Raw genomic sequence first — 14,784 nt, 5'->3', positions numbered from 1 at the left:
GTGGTTTAAAGGCCCAGTAGGCTACTTCCTATGGGTCATGGGCTGAGAATTTGAAAGGTGCTCCACAGCCAGAATGAAGGGAAGAAAACTATTTAATACTGTTATTCAAGAACAGAGAGGTGCTTTTGTAACAAATTCTGAAAAAAATAATAGGGATAGAGATCCTACAATTTCTCTATGAAATCCTGGAGAAAATAAGCTGAAAGAAACAAAATTAATGAAAAATTCTAACAGTGGTTTTACAGAAGTGGTTTCTGTCGCACTAGTCACATAGGATTAAATTCACATAAATAAAAGTACTATACTTTTTTTTTTTTTAATGACCCATAGAAACAACAATATTCTTGCTAAACAGAGTCTTATTTTGGTGACATTTTGCACTGTAATGCATGAATTCAGTATGCACTGCCATCTACTGCTTAGGAATATTAAAATACACTTAAAAGTGGGAATTTTCCAGCAACAGAATTTTTATAACCAGGATAGTGTGGGGACATAGACAAGATAAGGTCTGGAGGTAGAGATGATAATAATTTATTTATTTAAATAAATCAGCTAATTGTTGGTCTAAAAAATAATTTGTTGTACATAAAAGATGATCTGTGCCAGTGATTTTTTTTTAATATTTTTAACTGAGCGATGAGAAAAATTTGAAAATCTGAAGTTTATTTATGAAAATCAAGCTTATAACAAGAGTAATCAAAAAATGTATCAGGAAAACAGCAGCTATTACAACGGGAGTAATTTACCAAATTGTCTGTTAATCCATAACATTGTTTGCCTTGCTGACCTGTTTCATCATGTATAAAACCATACCACTACAAATCTCAATATCACTTATACTGAGGCTAGTATGTCAAGAGAAAAGGATAAGTAGCTCTTTTGTCCACCATGATAAGAATCTAAAGAAATAATGCAATATTCTGTGTTTCATTCTAGCTAGTAAAGACAGACTAGAATGTCAGCATTAGTGCACAGGATATAATCTAGTTTCAACTTATTTGAGGGAAGAGATCGACTGCACAGCTGGTGAAAGTTGGTGCATCTACATGCATGTAAGAGCTTTGGAGGATCCAAACACGTATTTATTCCAAACCAAGCGGTGTTGTGTTCCCATTAACAGACAGTATCTACTGGATAAAAATTCTCTGTGATTAATTCTCTGGTGCACAAACAAGGACCTAGAGAAGAAGCTGCTTGAATGACCAAAGCAGATTTTTGGTTCAAGTAATATTTTACATCTACAAAAGCAGCTAGATTCCAGGAAGAATCCAGAAAAGAAGTACATTCCAAGACAAAACGTTATTATTATTTTTTTTTTCACTACTATTTCTAAACTGTGTTTTCTTTTAAAGCATGTAGTCTGACATGAGCTACAAACTTGCATAAAGTCATCCATGTATTAAGCCTATCTGGAAGGATATTCAGTCATGCTAACTAAGAAGTGGGAAAGCTTGTTCCAGCAGTCGAACAGCCTCATTGTTTTAAAACAAATCTTCCTTTTTCCCTTTCTGAATTAGTCTGTTTAACCTTTAAATGCTGCTTTTTGTTAGGCCTTCCTCTGCTAATATAAGGAGCCACTTAGTTGGGTATCACCATTTAGACAAGCTAGGCTAAACTGAGCAGATTGAGTTGTTTAAATCTCATGGTGGGGCTCTCCTTTCCCATATCTACATTTTAAATATAAGGTTGAGCATCTGAACACTAAAACCACAGTCAGCATCCCATGACTGGTCTCTGTGACACTGCACACAGAATAAAGCCATCACCCTGTTCCCATTTGCCTGTGATCACGGGACATCCCCAGATGCTCTTCAAAAGTTACTGCAGATCAGCATACAGTCTCTGATTGTGCTGTATGAATAAAACTTTCATTTTTGTATATATTGAATGGATTTTGTAACAAGCTATCTCTGTATATTAACAAAATACATTCATTGTTTCATAAGGATTATGCATCTTTCCACTTCTCCCACTTATGACATCTCTAGGGTACTATATGCTGCATGCTGTTGTGCGTAAGGTGTTCGGGGCAGGAACTGTGTCCTGACATGAATCTGCAGCTAGTGTACATGGACAGCTAGTGTACATGGACAGCACAATATTGCTGATATTTAAAAAAAGGATAAAAAAGTCATTAAGGAAAATAATGCAAATCCACCACAAAAATAGCGATTACATAAAGTCTATCAAAGAAATTAAATTGGTCCAGTAAAGGATGACTGAGATACAACGAACACAAGACCTATGGGGAAGAGCTCATTTTGTCTATCTATATGGCACTGAGCAGGATGTTAGAAGACTGAGAAAAACTGACAATATGATTAGGATATGTTCTCCTTGCCCCTAGCTGATTGAGACAGATATAATCTCTGGGATCTATGATCAGCATTTGTAGTTTAATTTTGTGCTAGTTGTGACCTTTGAGGTAACCAATAAATAATTCCTCAAGGAGAGGGCATTAAAAAGGTACTGTGTGTGGTATTTCCTTTCCCTTGCTGAAACTGCCCAACAGCTTACAGTGAGATTAATAGTAATGCTTTTGTACCTCACTTTGGAGAATCATGACAGCATGATTGAAATGGTGGTGCTCCAAGGTAGCAGAGGTGCCGTAGAGCTGAGCTAAGGCTGATCCGCTCCTGAAACAGAACACAGGAAGTCAACAAATACTGTTCGTCTGCTTACGAAGCAGGTTTCAGAGACAATTCAGTAATGAAAGCATGTAGCCACACTTGCCTTCTCCACGTCAGCAAACATACTTGAGAGAGTTGGCCAGAGCGAAACAGTCACTTAAAGCCAAATACAAGGCGTTTATGTTTCAGACCTTGCTAAATACCATCAGCTGACTAGGAACTACATGAAGTTTGGGAATGCAGCTTCCAAAGCACCTCAACAATGCTTTGAGGTGCTTTGGCCCAGGCACGTACCACTGTGCAGTAAAAACAGGCAGTAACATCCTTGAGCAGGTGCCAAGGGACTAGCTCTTCTATTACTACCTTTTATTTTCAGTTTTTAATATATGTAAAAACAATGGCTTACAAAGGATGGCTACAAATGCTTTAAAAACAAACAAACAAAACAACTGCAAATGCTGTGAAGTCCTGTCTATATGTGAAACCACGCACTTAAAAAAAATAAGGTAAACATAAAACCAGAAGTGAGAGAGTAAATATAAAAGTTTAGCCTCCGTTTAGAAAATATTTTCTGATCATGTTTATTGTCTAAAACAAAATTAAGCTTCAAAATGCCCAGAGCAGGTGGATTTTCAAGTTTAAATAGCAAAAACTTAGACAATGCAATTGAAAACTGTATGACCAATTGTAGCATTGAAAACTGTTGGGAGGTGCAGAGAATTGGACTGGACTGTCAGAACAGTTACTGTTCACCATTACTTCACTTCTGGGACCCAGCCTTGACTGACAAGATGGGTTTTCTTTCCAAAGAAATGAGAATAAGAGATTATGCTACAGACAAACAGAAAGAGTCTCCTAGGAGCATATACTATAAAACTGCACCATACTGATATTTAATTATCAGAAGCAACTATATTAGAGAGAAGGATGTCCAGGAAACATCATCCCTAGAGAACACAGTGTTGAGATATATAACAGAGCCATTTCAGACAGCTGTGATATTGCCTTCATCGTATACCTCTTGAACTTTCATCACACAGAACAGTAGCATTGAACACTGAAGATAAAATAGGAAAATGTGATGCTTAAATTTGTAAGTCAAGTTAGAGGAATAAATCATAGCTGCTGTATGAAAACTGCAGCTTCTATTTCCAGGGATATTTTATATGTGTAGTAATGTTTGTCTTTTGTTAAATGTCTTCAGCAATTTCTTTATGGAGTAATAAAATGGTAGTCTCCTCTTTGTACTCAGTTGTCAAAGAAGTGTAAGTGATAGCAGTCTAACGCTGAAACCTTTACCTTTAACTCAGCCATCCCTCTGCACAGGAGATACGGTTGGGTAGTATTACAGTAGAGAAGTGGTTAACTTAATCAGAGCCTAAAATGGTCTGGATGTAAATCTTAGGTCTCATGTTGGTAAATTAGGAACATAAACATCAATCAGCTGAACTTCCCATTTGTCTCGTCTTTTTTGATTCTCTTCAAGATTCAGCTGCAAACACGCATCTAGCGGTGCTTGGTAACCTTTGCACCACGAGCTCTGTCTTGAGCACTGCAATTGATTTTTCTTGCTATGGTGATTGAAGATCCAGACAGTGTCATTGTTTCATTGAGACTGTACAGCAGCAGCAATAGCTCAGGAAATGGTGGCTTAGCGAATATCAGAAACATCAATTTGAGTGATGTTCACTGAGGCTACTCACCCCCAGAAATGCCGCAGCTAGTGCACATGCACACTGCAACAAACAGGCTATCTTTGCACATAAAAGGGTATGACAATAGGCTAATACAATTTCACCCTGTCTTTCAAATACTTTGGACAACCATTTGACCACTTCTTGTCACACCATAGGATTAGTAGTAATGCAAAACAGACAAATCTGCAAAGACATTCTGAGTTCTGCAGGACAAAAGAGCCTCAGGGGCTCATTTTCTGACTATAGAGGGCCCAGGGAGTGAAGAAAACCACAAAGGATTGGGAGAAGGAATCTCTATGTCTGCTTCATTTCACAGTTTGGCCAGGATGTTGTCCGGGGCCATTTCCTACTGTCTTTCAAACACAGATTTTGGAAACAATCTGACCTAGGTCAACAGTTCCCTTACCACCACAGTCCGAATTACCCGCAAACTTTCCATTAACCTGTAGCTATTTCAGTAACATGTCTGAGGGCAGCAGCGTGGACAGTAAAAATAAGTATGAGTCAGGGTTGCCGGATTGGGTCCTACGCATTTTGCATAGAATAAAAATCATTCTTAGAATTGCAAATGATCCAGAGAGCAAGATGTCATATAGGTGATGTAAGAATCTGCCTGTGAGATACCTGAGCTTGAGAGGAACATCAGGTTTTGGTACCTTGTTTCAATATTTGGTGTCTGTTCCCAAGGAGTAACCCAATCAAAAGCCTGATACAAAGGACAAGCCAACAGTTACCACAAAGAACAGAGAATTATAAAGATGGATAGTCCCTTACTACATACAGGAATAGGAATACTTGGCCTCGGCCTATGAGGCCTGAAATTAATGCTACATTCTTTATCCTGGTCACCTTTTGCTCCTCTGTGGAAGAAAAACAAATTAAAATAATAAGAATTACAAAACTTACTTGGCTTGGAAGGCATTGTTGGTTCCCCTGTGGTCAAGGTCGTGACATAAGCATCCCACGATCAAAGCTAAAATTTCAATTTCGGTCAAAATCTCCTGAAATCCTGCTGTCTGAAAGCAGAAAAAAATAGCATCTGTAACTATCTGTAACAAAAAGGATAAGTAATGATAGTCCATTGAACAACAGTCGACTTTGTTTTGACATCATGAACATTTCAGTAAGGAGAAGATAAATGCTTTATTGTCATATTATGTTCCCTGCTGTATGTTAGATGGTTAGCAGAATAGATAACGTTCTTGGAGTGATCTGTTATTATCTCTCTGTTGCATTTCCAGCATGCCATTTCCCCACAACCCAGAAGGCACTTAAGGCAAAAAGAGATGGAAAAAAACACCAATAACTACACACTAAGATAGCAACTGAAATTTCATACCATAGAAATACAAAATTGATTTTGTTTTGAAATTGTTCAGAGAAGTACTTTAACACAGATTTCTTCAATCCTGAGGTGATCATTTCAGTTAATTCCTACTGTCAGAGATATCTAAGATGTTAAATCAAAAGAAGTATAAAAGAAATCAGCTAAAATATAGTCTATGGAACTATTATGAACTATTAAGTGATTTGTTATCTGGAACATACAAAATGAAATTACACGATTTAAAGGGGAAATATCTCAAAATGCATAATTCTGCTGCAGGTACCCTCTTGAATTTGAGAAAAAATCTTGAAAATGTATGTACCAAAATTCCCCATCACCACTTCAGAGCAGATACACCTGTGTGAATGGAGAGCTGACCTACCAACATTTTTTTTTTGCCACTATACCTCTCCTCATATAGGAGACCTGCTATAGCAGTTTTTCTCCCTGAACAGCCTCATGCCAGAGAAGAAACACTGCTGCTGTTGCTAACCTCAGGCATCCTGAACAGGCTCTGTCTGAGGAGGTGCTGGAGGCTGTGTGGGACACCCCCTGTCTGGTGCCATGCACCTCACCCTCAGCAGAAACAACCTGGTACTTCAGCTCTTCAGAAGCACAAGGGCACATTGCCTGTAAAAAGGACTGACTAAGCTGGAAAATCTTTAACACTTGTCTTATCATAGTGCCAGGCTCCAGCCACACTCTCTGACTAGCCACATATTCTAGTTAGCATGAGAGGAGATTAAATGCAGAAATATAAAATACATTTATATTGGAAGATCAAAGCTAGGCTGAACACTAACACCACATAAGAAATCCTTAATTCCACCAGTTCCGAGTGGGGCATATTCTCACCACTGGCAAGAAGAGTGTTAAGCAATACAAAGACAATGAATAACTGTGGCATTTGATGTCCTCACACTTCTGTAGGAACATACTGCCTAGATGCCAGTCATAGCTGCAGTACCATGTGAAAACTCTGCTATTCCCCTGTACTCAGCTCTGGTGAGGCCGCACCTCGAGTACTGTGTTCAGTTTTGGGCCCCTCGCTACAAGAAGGACATGGAGGTGCTTGAGCGGGTGCAGAGAAGGGCGACGAAGCTGGTGAGGGGCCTGGAGAACAAGTCCTACGAGGAGCGGCTGAGGGAGCTGGGCTTGTTCAGCCTGGAGAAGAGGAGGCTCAGGGGCGACCTTATCGCTCTCTATAGGTACCTCAAGGGAGGCTGTAGCGAGGTGGGGGTTGGCCTGTTCTCCCACGTGCCTGGTGACAGGACGAGGGGGAATGGGCTTAAGTTGCGCCAGGGGAGTTTTAGGTTAGATGTTAGGAAGAACTTCTTTACTGAAAGGGTTGTTAGGCATTGGAATGGGCTGCCCAGGGAAGTGGTGGAGTCACCATCCCTGGAAGTCTTCAAAAGATGTTTAGATGTAGAGCTTAGGGATATGGTGTAGTGGGGACTGCTAGCGTTAGGTCAGAGGTTGGACTCGATGATCTTGAGGTCTCTTCCAACCTAGAAATTCTGTGATTCTGTGATTCTGTGATATTCACCCTTAAGACTATAAATTCTACTTAAATAAATGCTTATTCAAACCCCAATATTCTCTGTTTTCATAGTCTGAAAGGCAGTTCCAGTTAATTCTTAGGCAGTACAGAGAACCAACTTTCCCCAAGTGCACAGGAATACATTTTAATGTGAACTGAAGAAGCGCAGGATTTGCTACAAAAGCTTTGTAACTGTGCATCAAAGTTTATATATCAAAAAGATCAAATGTGAGGAAAAAAGATTCCATTCATGCAGTGTCCACTGGCGTTCAGATTAACTTGAATATTTATGAAAGGGCTTCTACTTCCTAGTAGTACTGCTTTTTAAAATTTCAGCTATCCAGGCAGAGAAAATAATTTTTAAAAGAGTGTTTTCTCTTTTTACTTTTTAAATACTGCTCTTACATAACAAAGAATATGCAAGGTCTATTTAGAAAAATAAAAATAAGCTTATAACTGACAACATACCGTGTGTCAAGTTTCAATCTAGAAAAAATGTTCAAATGCTGAGTTAAAGCAACTTAAAATAGATGTTTCATAACAGAAAATTGATGCTGCAATAAATAGCCTTTAGCATAACAGAAGCTTTGATTGAACTCCAGGATTCAACCTGCATTATAAATGCAGGAAAACTGATTAAGGAATTTATTAACAGTAGCAATATCTCAAAAATAAATTCAACATTCAATCACAAATCTTGTCATTGAATGTATGGGAGAAATATAGCATATTTCACTTAAGAATATTTAAAATAAAACAATGTTATGGTAAGAGGATATCTGTTTTCTTGCATTGTATTCAGAGCAAAGGATTACATTTCTCCATTTTTTGAATTTACACAGAGAGAAAAAATACATAGCTATAGATGATGGTGCAGTAAAATTTATTTTCACCAGAAAAGGAATGACCCATAACTCATGAGTGGCAGAGCCTCCAGTGAGTTATGGAGGTCATTCTTTCATGTGAGGAAATGAATTGCATTCATTATACCTTGCTCCACATTTATATGTTTTGTTATTAGCACACCAGATGGGATTTTAATTTTGTATTACTTACTTCAAAAAGTAAAAATGAAAAAGTAAGTATCACTATGAACTGGGTTAGGCAAAGGGAGTGATAATGAAGGCTGGGCTTGATCCTGTGTTTTACTCTTGTGTGATGTTCCTACCTCGCAGGAGCAGCCTTGTTTCAGTGCTTGACTGAGTCTAAAGTACAAGAGTATGACTCGTAGGACTGGGCTTGTATTTCTCCAGTGTCTGACTGGAGAGAGAGAACATATATATTTAGACATGCAGGAATATACAGTAGACACACCAAAGGCTGACACGGGAGTGAAACGACTGGTTTAAGCTTTGCTGAATTTCTGTTGGTTGGCTTCTGCCCAGCTGAATTTTGCTCCTGCTTTCAGTGGGAGTGTGGTCAGACTACCACATGACAGTTTAGAAATTACTCTGCTACGGTAAGGAGTTCTTGAAAACTCCCTAAAATAGACCTGTTTATTTATACTCGTGCCGCAGCTAATATTGCTGACTTTCATAGAGAAATCAGGAATAGTCTACAATAACTGTAGAAAAGAGTCTTGCATGTAGACATACATTCATATACACATCCACATTGCAAAACTAAGTATCCTACACAAATTAGCACCTTTCTGATCACCAGAGCCCCTCTGCAAAGCAGAGAATTTTCCCTTTTTGGCAGATGAAACACCAAGGCATGTTATCCAGGATGTTGCCTAACAAGACAAATGCAGTATGCGCAAGCCCTGTGCTATTATGTCTTTCGGCTATCACTTTCATGTCTTTTTTCACAAGATCTGTCTTCCCATCTCTGGAAGCAAGAGCAGCCAAGGTGGGTCCCACACTAGAGAGACTTACGATCTCTATCAAAGGAGCAGCAAAGTAGGGTGGGACTTGGAAAGTCAAACGCCTAGTGTATGTGCCCAGCTACTCACTTGTAATCGCTTGTTCAGTTCACCAGAAGTGTGGGTAATGAAATGAGTTTGGCCTGAAAATCCTAGATTACCTCCCACAGATATTTGTGTCTCCATGCTGATTGCTAAAAGCATCCTGCAATTCTGCTTTGAGAACTACAAAGCAGATTCAGATTTCAGCCTCGCAGGCCTGCTGCTGGCTGCTCAAGAAACGGAGATCTTCCTCCTCCCTGCTGGCTGCCGATTTAGTGACTCCCAGCTGAGATGGAGGTGCCTGGTAGGAAAGAGCTTTTCCCACCCAAAACAACCGGCCGCAAACCTGGCCTCGGAGCTCCATCTAGAGGACGCTTCTCCTCACAGAGGAGGTTTGTGAAGATGGGAGCTGCGGCTTCCTCGCATCTGCGGGAGTATTCAACATAAATTAATGTAATTCCCATTCAAATTGCGTCGCTGACTTCCCACTTATTGCTCGGAATGAAAAGATGAAAAGCTTTTCATCTTCAGATAAATTAAAAAAAAAAAAAAAAAGAGCATGTTAAGTTTATAGCACTTCAAAAACTTCCAATGCCCACGTCACCATGAGATTTTGCTTAAAATCAACAGAAAGCATCTGCTAGAAAACACAAACAACTTTAATTCTTCTCTCTAATTTAAGAACTCTGTTTGCTTTGTCTCATGGTGTATAACAACTTGTTACATGTTTGTAAATGCTCACAGAAATTAGCCCCTGTAGCTTTAGCTAGCAAGACAAACCTAGCACTAAACCAATGACATTTACCTGCTAGGGGACTTCATGCTCTGTTTTTGTTGTTGTTGTTGTTTGTTTTTGTTTTTTTCTCTTGACCAGGGTATTCAGCTGTGCCACAGAGACCGTGCCAAACTGAGGAGGATAGTTTGGAATCCACACCAGAGACAGCTGTGCCCCATACGCAGGTAACATGCCATGGCCCACCCAATGTCCATTTAACACAGCGGAAACATTTCAGCAGGGAACAGACTGATCTGGTGATCTGCACTGCCATATGAACAGCACAGACTGTGCAGTCTCCACTGATAATGCACTGACTGATGGCACATGAACACTAGCCTCCGTGCAGAGGCTGGTCAGCAACAAGAGTGTAAAAATTCAGTGATTAAAAATTAGGGAACAAGCACATCATATCCCTGGCCTCAGCAAAGGCACTTCTGTAACACCTACTGATTAGAATGTCTTCAAAATACAGCTCCCCAGCCAGGTGATAGTGGTAGGTCAGAGGTATTTTTATTGTCTACAAAATGTCATCTCCCAGATTTACAGAAAATCTTGTTTCTCCTTTGTTAGGATGTGAGCAGTTTAGCACTGTTCACCAGAGACTACGCTAACAAGTCAGAAGATTTGAATTTTATTTCTAGTTCTGTCAAATGTTCCTTTGTCCCTGGGAAAGAAAATATTCCTGTATTTGCAAGTGCAGCCTGTTTGTTGGTTCCTCATTAAAATATTCTAAGATTAAATTGACAAATACTCTTCTAATTATATAACATAAGCTTATGCGTCAACCATCTTCAATAAGAAAAGATGGTTAACAATGGATCTTACGAATATTAGAGATTTACTATATCATTAAAAATTCATTTAATTTGAATTCTTATTTTTATCTGGAGATATGACAAAAAAAAATGAAAGCACAGTGAAAGTCCTGCATCACACAATGTCAGGCTGCTTCTCTTTTGCTATATTAACCAGATTCTTAAAAATCCAGAACCACCAGTCTTTTTACTGCTACTTTTGCAAGAATTAACAGGTTAAATATGCATTATTTCATGTGGTGATGTTGCTGTGGGGTAGGAGGATGGAGAGTAGAAACATTGGTACTTTCAAAGAATTAATTTATATGTTGAGAGAAGCTATAGCTACCAATGGAGATAAAGGTTAATAAAACGCAGCAGTGTTACAGCATCCAATGTACAAGGTTCAGTTCATTCACTGAGTTAGAAGATGATCTTAGAATGTTTTAAGGCAATCCACAACAATCTAGATGAAGCTGGAGAAGACAATATTTAATATCATCATAATAAATACTTCTTTTAGGATTCTAATCTTCCACGTTTTAGTACATCCCAATTTAAGAGTCTAAAATAAATGTCAACTCAAAGTGTTCCAAAACGAAAACATTATTGTAAGATCAAGATCCATAATAACAAGCTCACTCCAAGACTGCCATCTGTTTTCAGTCACTTAATGTGCCTATGGTATCACTGTCACTAAAACACTATAAGGTTTTGCCAAATATGTGCTGCCTTAAGTTGAATAACCTAATTCTGCATGCATATCCATTGCAGATGAATGAATATCATAATAACTAGAAAAGAAAATAAACTTTAGAAAATGTTTAGACAGGTAAAGCAATGTGGCAATAAAAGCTCTTAGAGGATTGTGTCTTTAGCCGGATACTTACAGTTAACATGGCAAACATTAGCTGGCACACGTTGAAAGCGTGCCTCCAGTTGTGGTATAAAACCATTCGATAATTCTTCCTAACCGTCAAAAGCCACCTACACAGTGTCTGAAATGAAAAGTACAAATTTTACCAGGGCTACTAAACGCGTGCAAATGGACAGAGCAGTGCCAAGACAGAAGCAGCAGATATCTCCGCAGAGCAGATGGTTACCTCGTAGTCAATTTTAAATTTCTGAACCATTCCAAGTTCCATGAACATCCGCAGGGCTGCAGTAATCATGGCATCCACATCAAGTGAGAAGTCATCAAAATGGATGTCATCAATGCCAAGCTCTGACACCAGAGGGATGTTTGCTGCCTGAAAATGCCAAGGGGAAAGGGAAACTTCTGATTCAAATCCTGGGCCTTTTTTCCATGTCACTCTTACGAGAAACCACCCATACAGCTGTTCTGACCTGCCAATTCAAATCAACCCTGCTTGATTGGAATGCCAACCAATACAAGTCTTCACATGAGAAATATCAACAGGGCAAGGTAACAGAGAAGGAGAACAATGAAGAAGAACCAGATACAATCAGGAAATGCACTCACCATCCCAACTGGAACCTGCATACAGCATTTAGACTGGAGGAGCTGTCCACTTTACAGCTACTGCAGTAACACAATATATTCCAATGCAAATTACAATGGTGTAATGCAAGAAACATCTGGACAGCCAGCAGCTGTGAATTTTAATTGCTACCATTCAGAAATGCAAAGTAAATATACTGCTCTGCAGGATTTCTTCATCCAAATGTCTTCATGTTCATGAGCATACAAGTGCCCTTCACTTTATACTGTTCACTACACATTCACAGAACCAAAACAGTAATAAAAAGAAATGTTTGGAAAGATATACTTTCCAAAGGAACATAAAAATAATTTTCAACATTCTGATCATGCAGTAAGTTAATAAGCTATAGCAAAAGCCTTATATCTTTCTCCTCCCATATGACAGCAGATTCATGTTCCATTTGTAATAGAGGAATGGGATTTTCATGCACACAAAGTCATACGAAGCGGTTGTGCAGGACTGGCTGATGAATACAGCTGTGCACATAGACATGTTCTGGGTGGCCCAGCAGCAGCATCTGCAGGAGCCAGGCAGAGGAGCTGTCAACCCTCAAGGGCTTGTTTGCCCTTCCTCATGCTCCTTCAGACTTGCCACTCATCTCCCCAGAGAGGGCAGGTGGAGGAGCCTGCCTTGCTGAAGTAGCATCTCTTCTCACTCTTCTGCAGCGAGAAGGTGACGGGTCAGGTAGAAATCTCACAAAGGGGCTGGGTCTGGCCCATAGGCTGGACCATGATGAATTTGTTAAACTTGTGTGGACTCAGCTGGCATGGCACATCCAGGTACTCATTGGCATATAAAAATACCCATTCATGCAGTTTTAAGTTCACCTTCACAGTTACAGGTTTCTACATGGCGACCTTATGGCTTCCTTTTTAAGAACTTGTATTTCAAAATACTGCACCGTAACTATGACAAGTTACTGACAAGTAAAAAGTTTTTCTAGGCAAAGGAAAAGTACCACCTCAATAGGTACTTTACACAAAGATTAAGCTGGTTCAGCCATACCATGTACAAGCAGATAGTGCAAACCTGTTGTAGAACAGTAATAACATTGTGGTACAGACCCATCTGCTAACTAGAATAAAACTGCCTTTTCACTTCAGTGCCCAGTGCTGCATGCCAATACCACAAAAAGTCACATTGTTATGCCAGTGAGGTTAATTGACATGGGAAATAAAACAACCCATCACGTGACATTCCAGGACACCACTGAAGAACCTCAGGAGCATGCAGGAGAGAAGCAATCTTGGTTAATTGTATACATACTTTGTCCACTAGCATAATGATTCAGGTTGAATCAATTCAATATTTTTTTCTAAATCTTATTTGAATAATTGTTGAAACATTTGAAATAGTTCTAAATGACACCAACACAACTTACGCCTTAATACTCCTTAAGATCTGGCTGCAAAACTACACATTTACTTCTGAGGTAATGAAAAAGAAGATGCTGTTAGATGTGAAACAGGAATGCTGGCCCAAATGCTGACACCTAGACCTTCATCAGTCTTACAAAAATTGTGACTTTTTGTCAGTCATTTATAATATTTATTCTATGTATACACTCACTGCATTTTAAATGTACTCTATACAGAAAGTCTTTGATGGAAGAAAAACTTTTGTCAATTTTACTCGTTTCTTAGAAAGAAGTTTAAAGAACAAAGATGCTGAAACAGAAGTACCTGACTGTAAGCAGACCTGCTTGAAATTGCTTCATTGAAACCATCTTTACAAGCATACTGCTGCATTTTCATCAACTCTGAAGTGGGTTCTGATTAACTTTTTCACATGTTTTCTGTCTCCTTAAAAGAAAACGGATATTTCCCTTGCTATTTTTCAATAAAAACAAACACATTTACCAACCTGTTACAATTCAAGGGAGTACAGCTGAAACAGTTGCGAAGCAGTTGCTCAACTGTAACAGTTTTTCCCTTTTTCAAACAGTAGAGCATTAACAACATATTCCAAATCTATTACAACCTGAACAAGAGCTTAACAAAGCAAGTCAAAAACAATTTCTTCCCACGTCAGTCTGAAACTTTTAAATATTTATGAGATTTTACATTCCTAAATTTAACAGGAGTGCCATAATCCAAAATAACTGCTGAATTAATAGCCAGGAGATAACATTTGTATAAAAGAACCATTTGCTTTACAACAGCAATAAAGGAAACAACAGAATTATGAGTGTTGAGACTAATTTGAATAATGTTAAAAAAAAATGATATGTTGTGGGGCTGAAGCAATATTCAGGCTGCACCTGGCATTGTCTGTCCTGTGCTTCTTATGTTGGAAATGCAGCAGTCCAGGGTTTATAGGAGAGCAGTCATTAAAACTTCATTTTTTTAATTACAAAGATATAAAAAATATTCATAATACTGAATATTAAAACATATACAGCCCTGACATTTTGCTGCACTGCAGGAGAAATTCCAGTGGATTTCTTAAAATAAACAACAATAATAACATTCTCTTCCAGGAAAACAGAGGGGATGAAAGTACCACGACAATAAGAGGAAGGGGCAGGCAATTAAAATTCAACTTACAGTGAAATTATTTTCTAAAGCACCCCAGTGATTTAGGATCACTTAAAAGGCTTGCTTC

The 14,784-nt window shown here is 38.8% G+C and overlaps 1 protein-coding gene across 1 annotated transcript in view; it reads right to left on the bottom strand.

Moving 5' to 3' along the window:
* Positions 1–14,784, bottom strand: part of PDE11A (phosphodiesterase 11A) — a gene marked incomplete at its 5' end in the record, with an annotated part of 131,341 nt that overhangs the window by 25,154 nt on the left and 91,403 nt on the right. The window contains 4 exons of the mRNA XM_082764133.1: positions 2,549–2,639; positions 5,237–5,346; positions 11,566–11,673; positions 11,779–11,925. Of these exons, the coding sequence (XP_082620259.1) occupies positions 2,549–2,639; positions 5,237–5,346; positions 11,566–11,673; positions 11,779–11,925 (456 nt within the window). The remainder of the gene's footprint in view (positions 1–2,548; positions 2,640–5,236; positions 5,347–11,565; positions 11,674–11,778; positions 11,926–14,784) is intronic.

This window comes from Aythya marila, assembly GCF_965140915.1.
Source record: "Aythya marila genome assembly, chromosome: 6".
In the NCBI taxonomy this organism is placed as follows: domain Eukaryota; kingdom Metazoa; phylum Chordata; class Aves; order Anseriformes; family Anatidae; genus Aythya; species Aythya marila.
This window is presented reverse-complemented; position numbering and strand designations above follow the sequence as displayed.